Raw genomic sequence first — 26132 nt, forward strand, 5'->3', positions numbered from 1 at the left:
CAGTTTAGCTGGATCTGGAATTTGTCCGAGGTCTTCATTTATGAAGACTGATGTGAAGAATTCATTTAACACATCAGCCATTTCCTGATGCCCCATAATATTTTCATCCAATTAACCCATGAAAGGAACTATTTGGTCATTGACACAATTTTATCTATCACTTTATAAAAATGGTCTTTGTTGCTGTCCACAGTTCACCTTTTCGCTGGCCTCATATCCCTTCTCTACTTATTGTAGTTAATCATTATGTGACATTTTATATGCCTCCCAGTCTTCACTGCATTTGATTCCTTGTATCTTTCAAAATAATTACTGGCTTTCTGGTTATTTTTGACTTTCTAACCACTAGAGTCTTGGGCTGAAATTTTCCAGGGTGTCAGCGGGTGGGTTGGGTGGGAAAATGTGTTTTTTTTTTACAGTGGGTTGGGAACCCGCTGTCCACCCGCCACAATACGCCTTTCCCAATGTCGGGACTGTCAGCACTGAGCAGACCTGACAGGCAGCGGCAGGTGACCCAATTAAACCAATTACAATGTACTTACCAGACCCTTAACAGGCTTTTTTACCTTGCTTTTTAAATTTAACTTCAAGGCCACGGGGACCACATCTGTTAACCTGAGGCGGGAGTTCAGTGGCCATTGCTCCAGCTGATTACTTGACAGCTTCAAAAGCTCCTACCTGACAGAGATCACTTTCCTCAGCCACAAGCTGTTCCTCACTGCATTTCCACAACAGATTCCGCATGCTGCAAGTCTTTCCACAAGTCTCCATTCAGTCTCACCTCATTACCTCTCTCACCATTGGCAGATCGCTTCTGTCATCTGTACTTCACCTGCCATCTATTCCATCAGCACGGGTGCCGTTTATACTGTCTCACCTTGGTCCTCCGAATCGGACCATGATGAGCCCCAACACCAGCAGCACCAGGCACACCAGCAGCACCAACAACAACACCAAACTTCTCCGCAATCACCTGATGCTGCACAGGACACAGGGCATCAGCACCCAACCACATTGCTGCCAGGGATGGCCTCATCATGGCCAGATTTAGTTAACTTTATGCTGTACATCCATATGGCTGCCACATGATGCGCCAGGTTGGCACCACCCCACACCAACACCATAAAGCATCCCTACAATGACCAAGCTATTCCTTTCACACTCATCGCCATTGCAGGGGGTACCATTATGTCTCACCATTCACTATAACTCACTAAGCCATTTCCAAAGTTGCACACACATCTGTCCAAGAACGCAAAGTGTTGAAAATAAAGATTTCAATGTTTGACAGCACATTATTAGAAACTTTACATAAACATTGGATAAAACACCCAAGTGGCTACCCTAGTGTGTTGTTAGTTGGTATGATTGGACTAGGATGAGGGTGAGTGTGAGAGGTGGCTAGTGAGATGGGATGTGATAATGTAGATAGAGAGGGATGGGTGGAGGTGCAAGGTAAGTTGATGTGAGTAAGGATGTGCAGGAGTAGGGTAGGGAAGGCAGAGTGATGGAGATGTGATGAGAGGCACAGCAAGATGAAGGGGAGTGTGGCTATGTACTAACGTTTCGTGATCTACTGAGATCATTGAAACGTTTGCGCCACTGCACCCAGGTCCTCCTGACGACATCCCTGCTTGCAACCTCCTGTGCAATGTGCAACCAGGCTGTTTTGGTCTCCTGGGCAGGTCTCTTCCGCCCATCGGAAGGGAAGAAAACCTCCCTGCATGCTCTGACTTCCTCCATAAGCATATGGAGGGAGTCATGGGTGAACCTGGGTACAGCCCTCTGCCTCTGTACAGTGATTGTCAGTGTTTGCGGCACTTCAATGCTGTAGAACACTGACAGCACAAATGTCAAAAGTAAGGTGGCCATGGTCCCTTTAAGGAAACCGACTGATGACACGTCATGAATGATGTCACCAGACCCGCTTTCTCTAATTGGCCTGGGAAACGCATTTGGCGGGCTTAACAAGCCCTATCAACATAAATTCATTTTAGACAGCGGGATGGAGCCAGCAACAGGGCTGCGACCCGCCACCAACATCGCACCGCCCCGGACCCGCCAAGGTGTGGAAAATCGTGGTCTTGGTCTTGGCCATTTTCTCCATTTCTCATAGGAATAAACTTCCTCTTTGATCACTTCAAGAACTGAACACATCAAACAGCAATCAGGACAACAGTGGTCCATTAATCGTGTTTTCATTTGAGTAATTCTATCTGTCTATCTCTCGTTCTGTTGCTCCGTCTCTCTTTCTCTCTATCTATCTTGATGTCTTTTTGATTTTCATATAATTCCTAATCGCCTCTCTGTCTAAGTTTTTTTTTAAAAAAGCTTGGCTTTATTATCAAAGGTAGAGAACATCATAAGATTTTAGCAGATGATTTTCAGTCATGCTGCTTATTTTATTTGATATATTCCTTGAAGCGAGCACATCTTTATTGTATATACATAAATGGAATTTGGTGCAATAAGTTATCTCTCTGCAGTGTACATAAACAACATTTGCGTGATAACAGACAGATGGTGAAATGTTTTGTCATACGCCATCATTTTCAGTTACCTTGCTTCTTATTATGTTTGAGGTGCGGTGAAGGCAGGGACAGGCAGAGGCTCTTAGAGATTGAACTATGAAGGTGCTTTATATTAAGTTCTTGCACATTAGCAAAGACCTAGTTAAATTTATTTATGACTTGATGGGGTCAGGAATAATAATGATGACTACATTTTAAACAATAATTTAACTTTAAAATGTATTCAGCTTTCAAAGGTAGATATGCAGGTACAGACATGTAAGTGGAAATATGTTACAAACATGACACTCTAGTATTCTGTGGAACTACATTAATGAATTTGCTGTATGTTTCTCTTTTGGTATCTTTTAATGTTTTCAGCACTGTTTGTTGTTTTCCATGGCAGTCCAATTTGTCACTGTTTCAGGGCCGATTTCAATTACATATATATATCAGAATAAAGGAGAACAGTATTAAAATGTTAAAGCTAAATATTACTTCATTTGGTCTACTGATCAAGTTTAATATGTCATATTTCTGATTAAGTACAGCTGGTAACTAACTGCAGTTGGACGAATAACTTGGTTTTCACAACATTTTACTCAATTGCCAGAAATGGACATTGAGTATTAGAAAGATTATTCTGTTACCGAATGTCTTGCCTCTTTTTAGTTGTAATGGAGCATGTTCTGAAATGTAAACAATTGAAATTGAAGATTATGGTATTCTGTTTGTTTCATTTGGTGGACTATTGAAATAAAACATTTCAGAAAGTGATTGGGTACACAATCTGTGTTTTGATTGTAGTAAAATTTGTAATCAGGACAACAGAAGTAAATTCTGCATAGGAATAAGCAGCTAAAATCCATTGTCAGGAAAGAACATGATACAAATAGAATTTATTTTTGGATTTTATTTCTATTCATGTCAAATAAATATTTGCGTACATATCAGGCATTCAGTTAAGTGGTATTGATACAATAAGCTTTGAAAAAAGAGGCTTCAGGGAAGCTGTATTTATTTTGCTTTGTATGGTATCTTGTATACATTGGGTACATTCTACATTTTAAAGTTTAGTGACTTTTAACCTTTGCTTTGGAAGTTATTACAATGCGGCTTTCACTTTAATTAAAGTGAAATTTCACTTTGATATCTAAACATATAACTTTGGAGTCCAATTTGGCTGGCAAATAATATTAAACATACAATAACAGTAATGGGCTGTTCATTCGTTAGGTGACTGTTGCCTTTTGTATGTTTTTAAAAAAGAGATCTATGTGTGGAGTTGCACCTTGTTAGCAAAGATCAAACAGTTCAGGGTGAAACTTTGATCCAGCCTTCAAGTGACTGAGGGAAACCTTTCTTTATGCACAGTTTACCCAAAGCTCTGATCTGCCTGTTTGATCAAAAAAAATGTTAAGACTAGAGGAGAAAGTGTTCCTCTGGCCATGCTGTGCTCCCTTGATGTGCCGAGGCAGCAGCTCCCCTCTTTCTGCCACTCTGTGCTCTGTTCTCTGTTTCACTGATGGTTATCTGTCTTGTTTGCAGGTGAGCGCCCCTACCAGTGTCCCTACTGTGACAAAGCTTTCAGCAAGAATGACGGATTAAAGATGCACATTAGAACACACACACGGGTAAGAGGAGATCATCTTTCACCTTTCTTCCTTCTGAATGGTGAAAGCAACTGCTGCAATATAGATTATAAGTAAATTAATAATTGTGAACTAAAACTGTGCTATTAATTTTCAGAGTTTTATGATGTGAAATAGCCTGATTCTCTCTCTCATTGCTAAAGTTATTTTTATATATATTTTAGCTGTTAGAACTATTTTCCAGTCATGAGTAAGTTCTCATTTTTGAGGACATGCTCATAACACTGTACCACCAACGACTTGCTATCACGCAATAAACTGCTGCAGCAAGGAAACAGGAATGAGTACAAAATTACAGGTTTTTGCATGAGTAAGAATATAGCTTATAGAATATAGCCAATAATATAATGAGATTTAGCTACAACCTCACAGCTTTTTTGATACCTCACTAAGTATTAACATGCATGTCAGAGTTCTCATTGGAATCAGTGTATATGTTCCAGTTACAAAATAAAAAATGACTAAAGTGACACATGATGCCAGGTAGAGTAAAAATGACCGCGATTCCTACCTGGCTGCTGCTGGTCTTGTGTAGGTGGCAGGAAATTTGAGTGTGTGGCTCTTTGGCCTGGGTGGCTTCATTATAATGAGCTGAGATGCGTTTGAGCGTAGGGATCAACAGACATATGTCCATGCCCGCATGCAACAAGACCTGGACGACATTCAGGCTTGGGCTGATAAGTGGCAGGTAACATTCGTGCCACAGAAGTGCCAGACAATGACTATCTCCAACAAGCGAGAGTCAAACCACCGCCCTTTGACATTCAATGGCATTACTGACGTAATAAAACTCACTACACACTTGGTTCGAGTATAAAGCAAGGCTTTAATCAACTTGTTTCAAAACATGGAGGTCTAGTTATCTTTCACTAGTTCCTGTTTACAAAATGTCCTGGGCAAGCTGGGCCCACGCTCGAGGATTTATACTCCTTGAACGGCACCACCAGCTGGCCGTCCAGTGTTATTTCATGAGTCTTTCTTCATGGATCATAAGATTCATAACATTCTTCCTCCCTAAAGATTTGGAAGTCCGATAACTTCCTTTTAACGGATTAGCCGGATCATGAATAGCCGCAGTCTTTTAGCTCTTCGCTTGTGGCTGGAAGGCACGTCTCCCCGGACCGTGTCTGGGTCCCTGGGTCGCTTGATCCGTACTGGTAGGTCAACAGGGCCCGTGTCACCTTGATCGACCTGAGGGAGACTGGGGAGATCGTGATTCCGGGTGCGGGTCCCCACAGGCGCAGAGCTGGCTTCATTTTGTTTGGTAGCCGGGGATTGACTGGCGTACTGGCTTCGGGTGGCCATCCCATGGGGAGCGCTTGGCTCCCTGAGTTGATCTGGTGGAGTAGCCGGCAGATCTCTTGATGACTCAGGTAGGGCGCATCTTCAAAGGAGTGCAGAGTGTCGGCATCATTACCGTGGGACCCTCTATCATTTGGGTCCGTGGGACCGGTTGGACAGGGAGCCAGATCTTTGAGTGAAACGGTGGACTCCCGGCCATCAGGGTACCGCACGTGCGCATAAGTGGGATTAACATCCGTTAACTCCACCTCGTCAACGAGGGAATCGTTTTTGGCAGATCAGACGAATCTTTGGAGCAGCACGGGGCCGGGAGCTGCCAACCATGACAGTAGGGACATCCCATGTGTGGAGCGACGCTGGAACCTGAAGAATCGCTCGTGAGGCGTGACTTTGGTGGACGTGGAAAGAAGAGACCTGATGGAATGCAACACATCAGGGAGCACAGTTTCCCACTGCTGGTGTGGTAGGCTGCGTGACCTCAGTGCAAGACTAACAGGGTTCCAAATGATAGCGTTGTATCTCTCAACCTGTCCGTTACCGATGGGATGATACGGTGTTGGTTTACTTGTGGCGATTCCCCGTTGGGAAAGATAACTTTTGAGTTTGCTTGACATGAAGGAGGGACCCCGATCAGAGTGGATGAAATTGGCCGTACCGCAAAGGGAAAAGACTTGATCGAGGCATTTGATCACTGTGGAAGTAAGCATATTGGGACAGGGGAAAGCGTGAATATTCGTCCACCATAGTAAGTAAGTAGGTTTTTCGCATTGAGGAAGGCAATGGCCCTTTAAAGTCAATGCTGAGTCACTGCATAGGCTGCATAGCGTGTATGAGCGAGCCATCCGATGGACGGAAGAATTGCGGTTTTAATTCCGCACAAATTCTACAGGAGGAGCATGTTATTTTCACATCTTCCGTAGAAAATGGGAGCTTTTTAGATCGCACAAAGTGCAGCATACGGGTAATGCCAGGATGGCATAAGTCAGCGTGAAGATCCGCAAGAGTCGAAGTTGACATAGAAGAGCAGAATGCCTGCGTGAGGGTCTCCGGGGCCACATTCTCTTTGCCGGGTCGATAATGTATGGTGTATGCAAAAAAGGCCAATTCCATCCTCCAAAGTTGTATTTTGTTATTCTTGATCTTAGTGCGTTTCCAGTTATCCAGCATAAAGTGCCACGGAGCGCTGCTCGGTTATAAGTGTGAAATGGCAATGAGCGAGAAAATGACTCCATTGATGTACAGCTTTGATGATGGCCGTAGCCTCCTTCTCGACAGGAGGATAATGGAGCTCGCTACCCTGCAAAGTTCTGCACAGAAATGCAACGGGTTGACCACCTTGATTTAAGGTAGCCGAGATCGCCACCTCCGATGCATCGCACCCGACCATGAAAAGGAGATTTTCATCAATGGAGCGAAGCGTGGCTTTTTCCAGTTGTCGCTTGAGGAGGTTGAAAGCTGAAATAGCCGTTGCCTCTAATGGAAATTACTTTGCGTGAAGCAGGGGCTGGATCTTGTTGGAGAAGTGGGGTATCCACTTCGCATAATAGGCGAACATGCCGAGTACCCGACGAAGAGAGCCGAGATTTGTAGGAGGAGGGAGCTCCTGAAGCGGACGAAGTCGCTCCGGGTCCGGTTTGATGACACTGTTGCCCACCCAGTAGCCAAGGATGTTGACTGATGGTACTGATTTCACAGATTTGGACTCATTTAAGGTTAAGTTGTGATGACGGAGAACGTCAAAAAATTTTTGGAGGTTGGCATCATGCTCCTTTTGGTCATGACCAGCAATGGTGATATTATCTAGATATGGAAAGTTCTCCTGTTTGACTAAGCTATCCATTGCCCGTTGAAAGACGGCCACCCCATTGGTGACCCCAAATGGAAGGCGACAAAACTGGTAAAGCCGACCATTGGCCTCAAAGGCCATATACTTTTTGTCAGAGTCCTTTAACGGTACTTGATGGTATGCGCTCTTTAAATCAAAAGGTGAAAATACCTTGTAGTTGGCAAGGTTATTGACCATGTCATCGATGCGTGGTAGTGGGTAGGCATCCAGGTCAGTATACTGGTTAATAGTTTGCGAGTAATCGATGCAAAGACGTTTCTTGTGTTGCTTCAGAGGATTTTTAACAACGACGACTTGAGCCCGCCAGGGAGATGAACATGGCTCAATGATACCGTCAGCTAGAAGGCGAGAGATTTCTGCCTCAATAAAGGATCGATCATCTTGGCTGAAACGTCGTGATTTGGTGGCTATGGGCTTACATCGGGGGGAAAGATTGGCAAACAAGGAGTGCTCGTCGAGCGAAGCCGCCGAAAGCGCACAAAACAGTACTTTGGAAACAGTAAGCTCCGGCTTTGACCCTCCAAACTCGAAAGTGAGTCTTTTGCGTTGTTTCTGGAAATCCTGTCCCAGGAGCACATCACTGCATAGGTTTTTGTGCACCCCAAGCTGGGTGGAGAAATAAGTGCGGCCATTGAGAATAAGGTCGACAAGACAAAAGCCGGAAAAGTTGGTGGTCAGTGTCATTAGAGTCATTGCAAATTCCCTGTCCGAGGGGTAAATACGCAGTTTTAACTTACTGACAGCCCGCTCACTAATGAAGCTGTCAGAGCTGCATGAGTCGATTAGTGCGCTCAGAATGTGTCCATTTACCGAAACCTTTGTGGCTGCATGGGACAGACTTTGGGGAAAAACAGCTGTGATGGGAGGAGGGGCAATTTTACCCTTGACAGCTGTAACCTTAGTAGTGGTTCTTGGGGGAGGAGCAGTTTCATAGATAGCAGCTATAACCTTAGTAGTGGTTCTTGGGGGAGGAGATGTTTTACAGATAGTAGCTGCAAAACTAACAGGAACTCGCGACCTGCATACCTTAGAAAAGGGGCCTTTCTTACTAACAGAGGCTCTTGACTGGCATACCTTAGAAAAGTGACCTTTCTTGCTGCAATGATTGCAGGTTATGTTACAAGCAGGACATAATTTCCTATAATGGAACGCACCTCCACAGAAGAAACACTTCCTTCCAGATTGCCAAGATGCTGCTAGGGCAGGGTCATCATCATTGAAGGCTTCTAGGGTAGGGTTGTCATCTGCTAGGTTAGAGTCATCATCAGTGAGGGCTTCTGCCCGAGACCTATCGAAGGAGTCATTAAAAGTGATAGCAGCAGCCCGTGCACGAGGTAATAGATAGGTATCTGCATTCCTCTTTGCTAATTCCAGGGAACACGCCTAGTCATAGGCAGCCTGTAACTCGAGGGTTTTATTCTCCAAAAGACGCTGGCGTATGAAGGGAGACGTAATTCCATTAATAAAGGAATCGCGAATTAGCTCCTTCTGGTACTGCTCAGCTGTGACAGCTTTAAGGTTAAAAATCTTGCTGAGCCCCCCCCCGGAACAGAAGCAAGCCCGGCACTTGTCCGAGGTGCCGGGCTCATTTTTAATAAGATTATCGCGGGCCGCGGCCGGGTGCAGCCAGCTCCTCCTTAAGGGAAGGAGGAGGCCTGCACTTCCCGAACCTGCCGCACCGCAGCGGGCGCCGCAGCGCCGGGATAGCGCCGAAATTCAGCGCATAGCGCCAGTTTTCAGGCGCTAACAGCTTTCAGCAGCGCCGGCAGCCGTTTGGGCGCAGAAGTAGTGAATTTTGGGCCCGACCAGCGCGACTTAGCTCCGGCACTAACTTCCGGCGCTAAAGCCGTTGCTGCGCCAGAACCCAATTTCTAGGCCTTCATCTTTTGTGAAATGAATTTAATTTATATTTCAAACTTAAACAAAGTCTTATGTGATGCGCTATCACTTTTGAAGATCAAAGTGAGATGTTATGATGGCATAAGTTCAGTCGCTAAAAATAATTACCAGACAGGATTTGCTGTTCATTTCCCAGACCTGTTATTGTCGAGACAGGGATAGATATTCTTGATGGTATGCGGAGTTGGGACTCGCCCCTAAACATGATCTAAGAATCAAGAGCCAAAATAATCTAGGGTTAGAAAGTATAAAAAAAAAGTAACATTTACGTTGAATAAAGGCTGCAATGGAAAGGGAAAGAGATAAGTTGAAGGCTCACGGTGAGAGAGGGATTGTCTATCATATGACAGGCTTTTGCTTGTGCACTGTACAAGAATGTAGGACCGGTGCTAGAAGTGGCGGAGTGGCTGAATGCTCAGCAGGGGGCCCAAGTTCGTGCAAGGCTAGCTCCAATTAAAACTAGCCCGCACTACTTAAAGGCAGTCTGCATCTCTTCGAGGGGAAATCTTTTTACTCAGCGAGTGGTTAAGATCTGCAATGCACTGCCTGAAAGGGTAGGGGAGTGGGACTCGCTGAAGTGCTCTTGCAGAGAGCCAGCATGGGCTTGACGGGCTGAATGGCCTCTTTCTGTGCCGTAACCATTCTATGATTCTGTGAGTCACCGGGCACGAGTGGGCTTGAGCCAGGGCAGGGGGAAAGGGTAGCGCAGGTGCCAACTCCCCAGAGCGCGAGGTCGCACACGGGTTCTGCTGCAGAGGACTCAAATGAGGACGTCGATGGGGCGGCCTACAGAGGAACACTGATGGGTATGCACAATGAAATGCTTGGTGCATTGGCAGGCGTGCCACATAGCCTGCGTGCAATGTCAAGGAGCACGGAGGAGTCCAGCACCAACCTTTCACAGGGCTTTGCGCGGAGCTTGGAGCCCATGATTTCCAGCATGGAAGTGGTGGGCAACTCCATTAGCGCACTTGTGGACCCAACCATGATGCAGAGTCTGATGGCTGATGTGTCAGCTTCCATTGTAGTACAAGCAGCAGCCACCCAACTTCTTCTGAGTGCTGCAGTGGAAGCTCAGACTTCTGTCATACTAGCTCAGACTGCTCTCATCCAGGCTCAGCTTACTGCCACGCCAGCTCAGACTGCTGCCATCATTGCTGCGTTTACCAGTGTTGAAAGGGGCTTGCAGGGTGTCGCAGCAGTGCAGCAATCTGTCCTCCAACAGATTACTAGGAATGCTGAGGCGCCGCCCTAGGGGAGTGGCAGTGGCTCCGTGGAGCACGAACCTGCTGTCCTCTCTCAGGATGACAGCATTTGTCCTCCCACCACTGCCACTTCACCAGTGCCCTTGCTGTTGCCTGTCAGCCAGCCAGCCCAGACTGCTTCTGCCCATGCCCAGAGCTGCTTGAGGTCATCCTGCAAGGCCACCTGTAATCTCCTCACTGAATGTCAGCAGCCTTCCACCATCCATGCTGCAGCCACTGGGGTAGCACGTCATAGCAGCACCAGGACAGGCAAAGGCGCACTGAAGACAGGCACACTGAAGACTAAGGGAATGCACAAGGGTGATTAGTTGACTTTGTTATGTAATATTGGATGGATTGATGTATAAAGTTGGATTGGAATGTTTCTTTTGTGGTGGCTTTTATTTCAGCATTGTGGCCAAGAGGATGCTATGATGGTCAGTAACAGAGGGAAGGTAAGGTGTGGGACTATCGTTGAATGGGGAATTGGGGATGCATTCACTGGTACTGCAGTCAGATGAGTCGATCACGGACAATCCAGACAGAAAGGGGCTGTCTGGGTTGCCTCCTCCCTTCCGTTTCCACCTCTTCCACCTCTTCTGCTTCATACTCTTCCGCTCCCTTCTCGTCCTCTTCCTCCTCTTCTGCTTTCTCCTCCTCTTCCTCCTCATCCTCTGCCTCATGGCAAGGGCTGTGCCCTCATGATGGTGAGGTTGTGGAGCAAGCAGCAGACCACAATGAATCCTGAGATGCGCTCTGATGAGTACTGCAGGGCTCCTCCAGAGTGGTTATGCAGCGGAAGTGTTATTTAAAACGCCAATGGTCTATCATATTTTGTGTGGCAGCATGGCGCTTGTTGTGTGGTTGGCTTGCAAAGTGGAGTCATGAGCGAGGTGGTCTGCAGATAGCCCTTGTCACCCAGCAGCAACCCTCTGGTTTGTTGTGGTGGCTCAAAGACTGAGGGAACAGCAAACTGACAGAGAATAACTGCAACCAGTATATCGGGCATTCACCATCATGATGCACTGAGCATAATTGCACACCAATTGCACATTCAGCGAGTGGTAACCTTTGTGGTTGCCGTACATCTCAGCATTTAGATGTGGCGCCCCCAAAGCCACGTGCGTGCAGTCAATGACTCCCTGCACCATGCGGAAGCCCACTTTCCTGGCAAAGCACGTGCACGCTCTGCGTGCTTTTCTCCGGTCAGAGAGAAGACAATGACGTCCCCTCTCCTGGCATAAAGAGCGTCTGTCACCTCTCTTATGCAGCAGTGACCAGCAAACTGTGAGAGGTTACAGATGTTGCCTGCTCCAACCTGGAAGGATCCCGACACGAGGAAATTGAGGGCCACGGTCACCTTCACAGCCACTGGCTGCACTGTCCTTGCCCTGGAGCGAGGCTGCTGGTCTGGTTGCAAGAGGTGGCAAAGTTTTGTGAGCACCTCCTTTGTAAAGCGTGGATGCCCCACACACTGCTCCTGGCTCAGGCTGAGGTAAGAAAATTGCTCTCAGAAGACCCTAGGTGGGTAAGCCCTCCTACTGAGAACCCTTTTCCCCCTCCTCCTCCTCCTCCTCTCTCTGAGAGCAGCTTGTCCTCGTCTTCATTGCCTCTGCTCCATCTCCCTGTTATGCTGCAGGCCAAGGGGGATAACAACTAGAGCATCCATGACTGGGAGCAAGTGGTCTGACCAGAACCCTTGAAGTCAGAAGCAAGGCCTTCTCCACTTGCAGCACCACTCCCTGTCACCTCAGCAACTTTAAACAACTCTGGAAATCTCCAAACACTTCCACAAACTTACACAGAGCCAGTAGAAATTAATCAGCAGCTATCCTTAGAGTGGTTGCTGATCCCTTAAATAGCACTGGTCGGGGGGTCCTTGCTGCTGCTGAACGCATGTTCAGCTGTGCGAGGTTAAGACAGGGCGTTAGCTCCAGCGTTGAGGATGTAAATGGCAGTGTGGTGTCATTCAGCATTGCACGCTGATTGGTGTCACATCTGCCTACTCCACATACTCCCAGCGCCCACCCTGCTGCCCTCACCAAGATGACGGGACGCCATTTTCATCAAAAAACTGCACCCGTAGCTCTGAAAAATTAGACGCTACGAAGCCGAATTTCTAGCCCAAGAGCTGTTGAGAGGAAAAGATGTTTTTGGCATAAAAGAGGAAAGTGAGCTCCTTGGGGAGAGCTTTAGCAAAGGAGGAGATGTGGAAATTTCATTTGGGGTTAGAGGTGATAGGAAGAATGTCAATAGATAAGGGTGAATCTGTCAAAGAATAGAGGGAGTGTCTGTTGTTAGATTTGTGAGAGACATGAGGATACTATGGGGGTGATTTTCACTGTGTGGATATCGTGTGGTTGGCACTGGTTTTTGAAGGCTGGGCCTCTTTTCCATTTGGTCAGTAAGCAGCAATGTTAAACCAACATTCACAGGCTGCACACTGATCGGGGTGGTCGGGAAATCCAACATCTTCTCTGCGGAGCTGAATCAGAAATAATGGGTTAAAAGGGTGGGGGTGGGGATGGACTGGCAGTGAGTGGCATGATTTTTGCTGCAGCATTTCTGGCTGCGTGGTTCGTAGTTGCCCCTTTAAAAACCACTCATTAAGCCGTCCAATGCCTGGTACTAATCTCCACCTATTGGTACCTGAAAATGGTGTCAGGGTCCTACAAATGGTGTAAGACTTCGATTAGCATATTAAACACAGTATGGCTGCTCATTTCCCAGAGATTTCAAGAGTGGTGGTGGCTGTGAGCAGCAGCAGGAACGGGGCAGGAAGTGCTGCAGCCCAATTATCGCAGCACTCAGTCCCATTCCCAACTAGCCGAACCCTGATAATTACTTTAAATTATCTGAAAGCATCCTTTTTACAAACTTCTGTAAGCTTTGATGTTTTAAGAAAGACCCTTGATGTTTACAGGATTACTTTTAAACTGTCATAACAAAATCAGTTGGAAACTGAAATTCATGAGGTCAAAATCCATTAAAAATGTGCAGCCAAGTTTAGTAAATATTTAAACAAAACGTATATGGTTAAATCATGGGCCTTTTATTAATTTTTCTACATTAGGGAAACAGTGTGAATAAATTAACCAGGCATTAGATACAGTTCAGAAAGAATAAGGCTGAATTACATGTAGTGACATTCATCAAATTCTACAGCCCTCAAGTGAAACTCTAGAATCTGGCCCAGAATTTCCATGGGGATGTTCCCAATCGCCTCTTGTAACTTATTTTTTCTTCTATAAGTAGCATGGAAAAGATTATTTTCCACATGGACTTCCATTCTATGAATCCTTTAGCACAAATTACATTTTTTACTGGCTCTCAAATGGCAAGGCCCATCCATAGTAATCTTGCAGTGATTGTGGAGTAGAATTTCTGCAAGGTTTCTCTGATCTCCCACTATAACTTCATTTCAATTTGTGAAAACCCCAAAGAAGTAGCAAAAACATCTGTTCACGTTTCTGCAGGAGTTCTGCCCATCTTCCACCAAAGTTATGGCAGGGACTGGCAACATTTTCTCCTGCATGTATATATAACCACCACAAGGGCACATATTGCTCCCTCCCCAGTAGATTACTGATGTGACATATTAGCATAAAATTGTACAAGCACCATTAATATAATAAGGATTGAACAGTACAACTATATATGATTTGGCAACACAACAGGCATCTCCAAATCCAGATGACTATTACAATTATTTTTAGGGCAAGACTCCTTTTTTATGTTATCTTTCTCCCCTCCTCTTTTTGGCTTCCACATGCATCACTTGGGTGGCTGAAATCAGATGTGTCCGAAGGTGACTCATCCTTACATATTCCTTCCTCTCTGTGGACAACTGCCTGACCTCTGTTTGACAGCTCCCTATCGTAGCATGGCTGAGCTCATCAACTCAGCATGTGGAAACTGGACACAAACTCTATTCTAGCACTCCCAGATTTTTACATCTAAATCCAGAAAGGTGTAATCTACATTTACATTTCAAATTTGGGTGCTTAGCTTCAGTTTAACCTGACTAAATGCCATTTCCTCAGAAACCTTAACAGTCATCAAAGAGAGGAGACTTTCCATCCCTTTTGGCCAAGGCTTGATTCCCGGGGGGTGAATGAACAATACCCTTACGCAGCAAGCCAACCAATCCCATGTGTTTTGTCAGTATATTTTCTGGTTATCCTCCGAGGCTGTTCATAAACACAGTAAGCAATTCCTTTTTGTAAACCTGAACAGAGTTTGATTGAATTTCAGTTATAGCAAAACCTTACAAGTTGCATACTTAGCTGTACATTTTTGTACGTCAGTGTATCCTTACCCTGCAGAAAGATGCAGAATATAATGGCCTAGAAATTCAGTTGGGCGCGCCAGCCGTTAGCACCTTAGGAGGAGTAGATCTCGAGCGCTAGGTGCTTAGCGCCCGGGCGCAGCGCGATCTGCGCCTCGCCCCAACTTCAGTAGACATTTAGCGCCGGCGCAAAGTCTTAGCGCACGCCCTGCTGCGCGCGCAGATCATGACGTCATTTCGTCGTGCAACGCCCTTTGTGCGCCCGGAACCGGAACTTCACTCGCGCCGCCCCATTGTGCGCCGGGCGGCCCTAACAACTGTGAAGTGGAACGGTACACAGCCGAGGCGGGCCGCGGGGAGCGCAAATTAAAGGGCACTCCTGCAGTAGAAAAGGCAGCCGTTTTGCAACACTTTGTGAGAGACAAAGATGGATGATGATGATGGTGGAGGAGGAGGAGGAGGAGGAGGTGGAGGTGGTGGTGGTGGTGTTGTTGTTGTTGTTGTGCCGGTACCACATAACAAACTGATGGAGAGAAGCCCTCCCCAACAACACAAATACAGCAGTCTCGGCCTTTCAAAAAAACAAATCCACCCTCCCCCTTTAAGAGCTCACCGGAGCCAGAGTGTCTGCCGTCAATCAGCAGCTCGCCGCACCTGCCCTACGCCCGCCTTCCGGTGTTAGCGCCCGGGCCGCCGGCTTAGCGCCTAAACAGAGCCGTGCATCGCCAGTTTTAGCGCTCGAGCAAACTCTTAGGGCGAAGCTAATGAATATCGGGGAAGTGGCCTCGAATTTGCGCCGGGCGCAAACTTTAGCGGCCGCCCGACTTTACCGCCCCAAAAGTGGCTATAATGAATTTCTAGGCCAATATGTTTTATATTTGAAACATCACGGGTGGTACTTTTGCCTCAGTTGGTTGTCCTTGCACCAGCATGAGGAATAACTCCAGGATATGCCAAAGGTGATTAATTTGCATCCCCTGAAGACAATAAGCCTTTCCCAAAATTTGAATCTGAAGAAAAAGCACTTGCACTTGCATAGCAATGCCTGTTATTGTAGAAGGGAGACTAGTACTAGGAACCAGTAGTGTGTGGTTTTTGAGAGAATCAATTTAAAAAAATGTAATTACATTCTACTGGCATTTTGTTTTAAATCTTTTAAAACTATTCACATGCTGCTATGAAATCTGACCCCCATTAACTTTTGCCAGCTGTGTTCTGTGTGAAGTGGTCACTTTTCTCAGCAAGGGTTGTTATGTTCATGTTGTAGGTATTTTTGAAAGCAACACTAGTGCATCGCTGCCATTTATGAGCTCTTACTTCCTGCAAGGCTCAGAATATTAACTGTTAAAACAAAAACACGATACATGATAGCAGTCTGTGTGTCAATGGTTGCTGGCAATTTACGCTGTTTTTGCGAAGGCAAAAGATGACTTTTTGACCTTGGAATTAATGTATCCTGATTACTGTGTTTTTTTAAGGAGAAAAGTAACTATTGCCACAGGAGAAGAAAAAAAAATCAGGCATTGTATTTTGCCGACACATGGTCTGGGTCTTCTGTTGGCACAGCTGGAGAGTTTAACAAGCCTGTTTGTGACCTAGAAGAAGGGGATTACCTACCTACCACACCAATCAGGGCCATTACATGACACCTACAGGGGGCTGCTAGTCCAAACAAATGTTCCTTTTGGCCTCTGCAGGACTTTATTTTCTTTTTACTACCGATCTTTCTAATCTCAGTAAGAGCTTAATTTTTGCCACACTGTGAAGGTTAGATCTTGGGCCATCAGATACATCTTTGGATAAAATGTGACTTCCTGCCTGGAATTGTTCCAGTACTGGTTGCCCTGTAATACTAGGTACAGTATCATTCTGATTAGGACAGCTGTACTGTTGGACAAAAATACATTGAGAATTTGGGATGCTACAAATTCAATATGACCAAAACTGGGCTTTGTGCGAAAGTAATGTTACGCTGACAGATTGAATAAACATTGACCACCAGATCACCAGGTTTCAGATTCCTTCTCTCCCCTCTGCTTGAGTTTTTGGAAATGTCTCCTTCCCTCACAGACCCATTAAACTATCAGAGATCAACAAATTTTTAAAAATGAAGATACTTTACCTTTGTTTCTGTGGCTACAGACAGCAGCCACCAGATGCAAAATTTATAATGCTGGATGCCTTAAATGGTATTTTGTTAAGACACAGAATCTACAGTACTAACTTTATTGACTCACATTCAGGTCTTAATGAATATACCTGTAATGGCCAATTTGGTCCATTTTAGTTTATAACTTAGAGGGACAGTATCCCAGAAAATGGCTAATATTACTGTGTGATTTTTTTACTGTTCTAGGAACAGGAGTAGGCCATTCAGCCCCTCGAGGTGAGATCATGGCTGATCTGTGATTTAACTCCATATACCCGCCTTTGGTCCTTAATACCTTTGGTTAACAAAAAGCTATCCATCTCCGATTTAAAATTAACAATTGATCTCGCATCAATTGCCATTTGCAGAAGAGAGTTCCAAACTTCTACCACCCTTTGCATGTAGAAGTGTTTCCTAACTTCACTTCTGAAAGGTCTGGCTCTAATTTTTAGACTATGCCCCCTAGTCCTAGAATCTCAACCAGCGGAAACAGTTTCTCTCTATCTACCCTATATGTTCCCCTTAATATCCTGAAAACTTCGATCAGATCACCCCTTAACCTTCTAAATTCTATGGCATTTAACCCTAATTTGTGTAATCTCTCCTCGTAACTTAACCCTTGAAGTCCGGGTATCATTCTGGTAAATCTACGCTGCACTCCCTCCAAGGCCAATATATCCTTCCTAAGGTGTGCTGCCCAGAATTGCTCACAGTACTCCAGGTGTGGTCTGACCAGGGCGTTGTACAACTGCCGCATAACTTCTACCCCCTTGTACTCTAGTCTTCTAGGCACCTATTCAAAAGGGACGGGTTGCACCTCAACAAGACTGGGACCAATGCCCTCGCGAGGAGGTTCGCTAGTGTGGTTGGGGAGGGTTTAAACAAAATTGGGAGGTAGGCACCAGCATATAGAAGTAGCAAAGAGGAATAAGGTGCATAAAGGAGGGAGAGTGTTGGATAGTACTAGAGAAGGAAATAGTACCAGATTAGATAGGAGCAGACTAAGAAGGACTATGAGGAATAAAAGACAGGTTTGAAATGCATGTATGTAAACACACAAAGTGTGGTGAAGAAGGTTGGTGAGCTACAAGCACAATTAGCCGTGTGGGAATATGATGTAGTGGCAATAACGGAAACGTGGCTTAAAAATGGTGAGGACTGGGTGCTTAATATTCACGAATTCAAGGTGTTCAGAAAAGATAGGGAAGAAAAAAAGGGAGGTGGGGTGGCAGTACTGATTAGGGAAGACATTGTAGCGTTGGAAAGAGAGAATGTCTTTGAGGGGGCAAGGACAGAATCCATTTGGTTAAAGTTGAGAAGCAAAAAGGGTATAATCATGCTATTGGGGGTATTCTATAGGCCTCCAAATAGTGAGAGAGAGATAGAGGAGCAAATCTGCAGGGAAAGTACAGAGATGTGTACTTGGGGGACTTTAATTACGCAAATATCGATTGGGATAATGTTAGAGTAAAGGGAAAGGAGGGGGAGGAATTTCTGAAATGTGTTCAGGAGAACTTCCTTGACCAGTATGTTCTCGGCCCAACTAGGAAGGAGGCATTGCTGGATTTGGTGCTGGTGAATGAGGTGGGTCAAATGTCTGTGGAAGAACACTTGGGTAAGAGTGATCATCATATCGTAAGGTTTAAATTAGTAATGGAGAAGAGCAAGGAACAATCTAAAGTAGAACTTCTAAATTAGAAGATGTCTAACTTCAATGGGATGAGAGGGGATCTAGCCAGGGTAAAATGGAACCAAAGATTGACAGGAAAAACTGTAACGGAACAATGGGTGATCTTTAAGGAGGAGATGTTTCAGGTACAGGCTAGCTACATTCCAACAAGAGGGAAAGGTAGGGGAACCAAAGCCAGGGCTCCTTGGATGATGAGAGAGATAGAGAATATGATGAAACAAAAAAAGAGGGTGTATGATGCATGTCAGGTGAATTCTTCAAGTGAGAACCAGGCCAAATACAATAAGTTGAGAGGGGAAGTGAAGAGGAAAATAAGACTGGTAAAGAGAGAATATGAGAATAGAATGGCAATTAACATAAAAGGGAACCTAAAAATCTTGTAAACAGTAAGCGGGTAGTAAGAGGCGGGGTGGGGCCTATTAGGGACAAAGAAGGTGATATATGCTTAGAGGCGCAGGGCAAGGCTAGAATAATTAATGAGTACTTTACATAGAAACATAGAAGATAGGAGCAGGAGTAGGCCATTCGGCCCCTTGAACCTGCTCCACCATTCAATGAGATCATGGCTGATCATCCAAACTCAGTACCCTGTCCCTGCTTTCTCCCCATATCCCTTGATCCCTTTAGCCTTAAGAAATATATCTAACTCCCTCTTGAATATATTCAATGAATTGGCCTCAACTGCCTTCTGTGGTAGAGAATTCCACAGGTTCACCACTCTCTGGGTGAAGAAATTCCTCCTCATCTCTGTCCTAAATGGCTTACCCCTTATCCTTAGACTGTGACCCCTGGTTCTGGACTCCCCCGCCATCGGGACCATCCTTCCTGCATCTAGTCTGTCTAATCCTGTTAGAATTTTATAAGTTTCAATGAGATCCCCTCTCATTCTTCTAAACTCCAGCGAGTATAAGCCCAATCGACCCAATCTCTCCTCATACATCATTCCTGCCATCCCAGGTATCAGTCTGGTGAATCTTCGCTACACTCCCTCCATGGCAAGAGCATCCTTCCTCAGATAAGACGACCAAAACAGCACACAATACTCAAGGTGTGGTCTCACCAAGGCCCTGTACAACTGCAGCAAGACATCCTTGTTCTTGTACTCAAACCCTCTCGCTACGAAGGCCAACATACCATTTGCCTTCTTAACCGCCTGCTGCACCTGCATGCTTACCTTCAGCGACTGGTGCACAAGGACACTTTGTATCAGTGTTTACTAAGGAAGAGGATGCTGACAAAATATCGGTAGAAGCGGAGATGGTAGAGGTAATGGATGGGGTGAAAATTGATAGGCAGGATGTACTGGAAAGTTTGGACATGCTTAGAGTGGATAAGTCGGCTGGTCCGGATGGCTTGCATCCCAGGTTGCTAAGTGAATTGGGGAGGAGATATCAGAAGGGCTTGCCGTAATCTTCCAATCTTCCCTAGATCCGGGGGCGGTGCCTGAGAATTGGAAAGTGGCAAATGTGACACCCTTGTTCAAGAAAGGGTGTAAGGACAATCCTAGCAACTACAGGCTGGTCAGTTTAACATCAGTGGTGGGTAAGGTTTTAGAAACAATAATCAGGGAAAAAATTAACAGGCACTTGGAGAGGTTTAAGTTAATTAAGAAGAGTCAGTACGGATTTGTAAAAGGCAGTTCGTGTTTGACTAATCTAATTGAATTTTTTGATGAAGTTACAGAGAAGGTTGATGAAGGGAATGCAGTGGATGTTGTTTATGTGGATTTTAAGAAAGTGTTTGACAAAGTACCACATAAAAGGCTAGTTAACAAAATTGTGGCTCATGGAATAGGAGGGTCAGTGTCAGCTTGGATAAGTAATTGGCTTAAGGACAGAAAACAGCGAGTCGTGGTAAATGGTTGTTTTTCAGACTGGAGGATGGTAGACAGTGGTGTTCCTCAAGGGTCAGTGCTAGGACCACTGCTTTTTTTGATATATATAAATGACTTGGATATTGGAATACAGAGAAAAATTTCAAAATTTGCCGATGATACCAAACTTGAAGGTGTGGCAAACAGTGAGGAGGATACCAATCGACTGCAACAGGACATAGATAAGCTAGGAGAATGGGCAGACATGGCAGATGGAATTTAATACAGAGAAATGTGAGGTGGTGCATTTTGGCAGAGGGGCTAGGGAGAGGCAATATAGATTTAATGGCACAGTTCTAAAGAGTGTGCAGGGACAGAGAGACCTGGGGGTTCATGTACATAGATCTTTGAAGGTGGCAGGACATATTGAGAGAGAAGTTAGCAAAGCATATAGGATCTTGGACTTCATAAATAGAGGTATTGAGTACAAAAGCAGGGAAGTTATGCTGAACCTTTATAAAGCTCTAGTTAGGCCACAACTAGAGTATTGTGTCCAGTTCTGGTCACCACACTTTAGGAAGGATGTGAAGGCCCTTGAGAGGGTGCAGAGGAGATTTACCAGAATGGTTCCAGGGATGTGGGATTTTAGCTACAAGGTTAGTTTGGAGAAGCTGGGGTTGTTCTCCTTGGAGCTGTTGGAGGAAATTTCGGTACTAAAGGACTTTGCAAAGCTCGTCGGGATACTTGACATTCGTTACAGGCTAAAACTGGACCTTGAGCTACCCTGGGATGAGTAGTGCCAGCTGCATCCTGTTTTGTACTTCGGTTATCTTGCAAGGACAGACAGTCTGCTATTGTTTTATTTTCTGCTTGTCATATCTCACGGTGAAAAGTCCGAAGAAGTCTTAATTCTGCTGAGCATTGTTTTTCTGCTGAACCTTGTTTAAAATATTTTACTGCTACACTGTCATGAGGCATTTCTGTGATTAATCCGCTTAATCTTTCATTTGTGTATAAAGGTAAACACATTTAGAGTGTTAAACGAGAAGCTTGGCGATTGCACAGGGATGTATAGCACTTCTCCCAGAGCGCTCTGCAAATAAAGTGTATTCTCACATTTCAATTATACCACAGTCGTCTGAGTCTTATTACTCTATTAAGCTGAGGTTGGGTATACGTCGACCTTGTATCTCACTTGGTCCGTTTAGGCTCCAACTCAGCGGTAACAGAGCAAAGGAGGTTGAGGGGAGATTTGATAGCGGTGTACAAGATTATGACGGGTTTGGATAAGGTAGACAAAGGCTGTTCCCATTAGCTGAAGGTACAAGGACTAGGGGACACAGATTTAAGGCTTTGGGCAAGAGATACAGGGGGGATGTGAGGGAGAACTTTTTTACGCAGCAAGTGGTAATGACCTGGAACTTGCTGCCGATGAGGATGGTGGAAGCGGAGACGATCAATGATTTCAAAAGGAAATTGGATACGCACTTGAGGGAAATTTGCACACAGCAAGCTCCCACAAACAGCAATGTGATAATGACCAGATAATCTGTTTTTGTTATGTTGGTTGAGGGATAAATATTGGCCAGGACACCGGGGATAACTCCCCATGCTCTTCTTCGAAATAGTGCCATGGGATCTTTTAGGTCCACCTGGGAGAGTAGACGGTGCAGCACTCCCTCAGCACTGCACTGGAGTGTCAGCCTAGCTTTATGTGCTCGAGTCCCTGGAGTGGGACTATGAACCCACAACCTTCTGACTCAGAGGCGAGTGTGCTACCAACTGAGCCACAGCTGACACTGAGGAAGTTGGAGGGGGAGAAAGAAGAAAAGCATATATGATGGCAATCTGATGGTGTAGTGGATTAATGTACTACCACATATCCACTGGGTTAGTTAGTGGGTTGGTAGGTAACTCACTGTGTGCTTAACCCATTGTGTCATGCAATGTTTTGGCTTGGCACCTAAGTTTCTAACAGCAAATAGAAAGAGAGAAATGATGGGCACTCCACCCTCCGGAGAGCACTTTGCTGCACACCTATGGAAAAGAAAATTGTTGATTGGAGGGTGATCAAAAATGGAGACCAAGATAAGTTAAGAAAATATTGCCCAGTTAGTCTTATGCAGGTTGAAATTGCTAGGCAGGCTCCACATATTTCTATAGAATTCTTTAAAGAAATAACATAGTGGATTGATAAAGGAAAATGCAGTGGCTATTTTTATATGGTTTTGATGAGGTATCGTGTAGAAGAATTATGGCAAAGGTAATGGTAGATAAAATTAAGGGGAATATGGCTGCGTGGATAGAGAGATGGTTGCCGCCTAAAAGTCAAAGGGTAAAGATTAAACTGGGACTGGAAAGATATGTGATTGGTGTTTCACGGATACCTGTGTTGGGGCTGCACTTATCTGCTATACATATTATACATACTATATTTACTATATACATCTGGGGGGAGAAATTCAGTATCGCCCCGTTTGGGGCGCAATTATCGGCCGGGCGCAAAGTTTAGCGCCTGGCGCTAATTATCGCCTCTGACTGCAAACTTGGCTTTCATCGCCCCTGGAGGTGATTGGAGCGCTAAATCAGGCGCTGCACACCTGTCTTAAGGCGCAAAGGCTGAGGAGCGAGGCACTAACTCAGAGCGCGGGCGCAACGCAGGTGATGTCAGTTAGTGATGGGACACAGACACACTGGCGCCAGCCAATTCTTAAAGGGGAGGGTCGATCTTGCTCTCCATCCACACCCTGCTCATTGGAGCCTTGAATCTCGGCCTGGAGAGACCTGTGACTACATTTTCCAGCCAAGGATTATGGAGAGGGTGAGAGAACGAGCTAAGCGCTTCAGCGAGTGGGCCTTGGAGGCTCTGGTTGGTGCGGTGGAGCGCAGAAGATCTATACTCTACCCTGAGAGTGGCAGGAGGCAGTCAATGGCACACTGCACCATAGGGAAGCCCGCTATCCTCGCAAAGCCCAATGCGCGTTCATGCTGTTTGGCCCGGGTCATCGGGAAAGAGATGTACTGGTGTCTCCTTTTATAGAGGGCATTTGTGACCTGATGGATACAGCAATGGACTGCGAATTGGGAGATATTGGCGATGTCCCCAGCAACTGCTTGAAAGGAGCCGGTGGCATTAAAATTCAGAGGCACTGTGACCTTCACTGCCACCGACAGAGACGCCCTGGTCCTCAGTTGAGGCTGCAGATCTGGCTGCAGCAGGTGGCAGAGCTCAGTGACCACCTCCTTGCTGAAGCGCAGCCTGCGCAAACACTGCTCCTCAGACAAATGAATGTAGGAGAATTGTTCCCGGAATACCCTGGGAGGGTAAGGTCTCCTGTGCAGAGGCCTGTTGGCCCTCCTCCGTCTGGCCATGATTGCCACTCTCTCTCTGCGTCTCTGTTGCCTCCGATTCTGCAGGCGCAGGACGACGCCCCGAATCAGTGCAGCCCCCGTAGTCTCTTGGCAATCGAAGTAATGAAGGTCAAACCCAAAAGTACCTGCAAAGTGATGCTCAGTAGCCAAAACTACTTCACACAGCGTTGACTCTATGCAGAAGTCTCTCCTTCTCTCTCTCAGAATCTCTCTCTCTGTCAGAATGAGTGGTGCAAAAATGTCTACTACAGAAAAAGCCAGGAAGAGGGCGCCTTTAAATCGCGCCCCCGCCCCAGCCCCACACCGACTGGGAAACGTTCCAGTCTCCCTGTCATTGCTTGCGCCAGGTGGAAAGGAGGGGTGCACCACTCAATATCCGGTCTGGGGCGCCACCAAGGCGTTGCATGCTCGACTGACATCACGATCTGCGGGCGCAGGAGATCGGGGCGGTAAACATTTGTGCCGCCGCAAAAGCTCTAGTCAATTTCGCGAGCTGTGCAAACATCTCTGTGCCCGGGCGCTAGTTGCTTTGCACCCCATTCGGGAGGCGCAAGCCAACCGAATTTTTCCCCCAAATAGTCTGGACTTGGGTTTGTGGGAATAATATCAGAATTTGCTGCTAACACCAGACTGGGGGACATGGCAGGCTGTGATGAGCATTGCAAAAGACTACAGTAGGACATAGATAGGATAGCAGGGCAGGTATATAGGTGGCAGATGCCGTTCATTTCTCATCTACATGCTGCCCCTCGGCGACATCATCTGAAAACACAGCATCAGTTTCCACATGTACGCTGATGACACCCAGCTCTACCTCACCACCACCTCTCTCAACCCCTCCACTACCTCTAAATTGTGAAACTGCTTGCCTGACATCCAGTACTTGATGAGCAGAAATTTCCTCCAACTAAATATTGGGAAGACCGAAGCCATTGTCTTCGGTCCCTGCCACAAACTCCTTTCCCTCGCCACAGACTCCATCCCTCTCCCTAGCATCTGTCTGAGGCTAAATCAGATTATACGCAACCTTGGTGTCATATTTGACCCTGAAATGAGCTTCCGACCTCATTTCCGCACCATAACTAAGACAGCCTATTTCCAGCTCCAACTCTGCCCCTGCCTCCGCTCATCTGCTGCTGAAGCCCTCATCCATCCTTTTGTTTCCTCTAGACTTGACTATTCCAACGCACTCCTGGCTGGCCTCCCATGTTCTACCCTATGTAAAATTGAGGTCATCCAAAACTCTGTTGCCCATGTCCTAACTCGCACCAAGTCCCGTTCACCCATCACCCCTGTGCTCGCTGACCTACATTGGCAACCGGTTAAGCAATGCCTCGATTTTAAAATTCTCATCCTTGTTTTCAGCCCCCTCCATGGCCTCACCCTTCCCTATCTCTGTAATCTCCTCCAGCCCCACAACCCTCCGAGATAGCTGCGCTCCTCTAATTCTGGCCTCTTGAGCATCCCTGATTATAATCGCACAACCATTGGTGGCTGTTGTGGTGTATGTAACCTGTTCCACCTTAAGAGAACTTAAGCCTGTTCCACCTTAAGAGATGTACTACTTTCTCTGGCTGCTGTATACGTAATACCGGTGGTGACCACCGGTATATAAGTACTGTGTAGTGATATTGTATTTAGTATAGTCCTGACCTCCAACTAGTAAAGACCTGTTGAACTTTATTCTTGTAGTCTGTGTCAGTAATTAATCTTAATACAACTGGAACACACAGACTTAACAGTGGCGACGAGTCCGATTCTTACCCTGCGGCAGTTTATATCCACGGCGGCTTCGTCCACAGAACGGGCGTCGAAGAGAGGCATCCACCCTCATCACCCTGCTGGAAGACACGTCGCGCGGCAGGCATTGAGAACCCGGAGTGCAGAAGACATCCTGAACTCGAAGCCTCCATCAGCGGCAGTCAGCTATCTTCTTTCTACCTCGGTGGTGGGTAAGCCGGTCAGCGACGCGAGCAGAAAGTCGGCCGCGTTGGCTGTACAGACGGGGGGAGGAAGACGGAGGAATAAGGGCGGTGAGATCGATCACGACCGGAGATAAGGGCCGGGCCGCATTCGGGCCGAAAGGCGCAGCGCGGGGACATCGATCGCGGCTGGTGATAAGGGCCGGGCCGCTTTCGGGCCAAAAAGGCGCAGCGTCTGGGGCGACTGAAGGCGCGAGAGCCGCGGTGAAGGCGAACGCAGCCGGTGCTAATAACCGGGCTGCAAGAAGGGCTGCGAGGCGCGACATCAGGGAAGCGCAAATGCCCGAGGGAGCCGCGGTGAAGCGGAGACAGCGTCGGGGGAGTTACTAACCGCTGGGAAAGGGGAGCAGCAGCGGCACGCCAAACGCCATTGCAGCCAGTGGGT

At 46.3% G+C, this 26132-nt stretch overlaps 1 protein-coding gene across 7 annotated transcripts in view; it reads left to right on the forward strand.

Moving 5' to 3' along the window:
- Positions 1–26132, forward strand: part of prdm5 (PR domain containing 5) — a 473803-nt gene that overhangs the window by 381095 nt on the left and 66576 nt on the right. For all 7 annotated transcript variants that reach the window (XM_085963116.1, XM_085963128.1, XM_085963123.1 and 4 more), the window contains one exon: positions 4059–4144. In XM_085963116.1, the coding sequence (XP_085819242.1) occupies positions 4059–4144 (86 nt within the window). The remainder of the gene's footprint in view (positions 1–4058; positions 4145–26132) is intronic.

Source organism: Somniosus microcephalus, chromosome 2 (assembly GCF_052327205.1).
Source record: "Somniosus microcephalus isolate GS21.2 chromosome 2, FLI_Smic_1.0, whole genome shotgun sequence".
NCBI classification, from domain to species: Eukaryota; Metazoa; Chordata; class Chondrichthyes; order Squaliformes; family Somniosidae; genus Somniosus; species Somniosus microcephalus.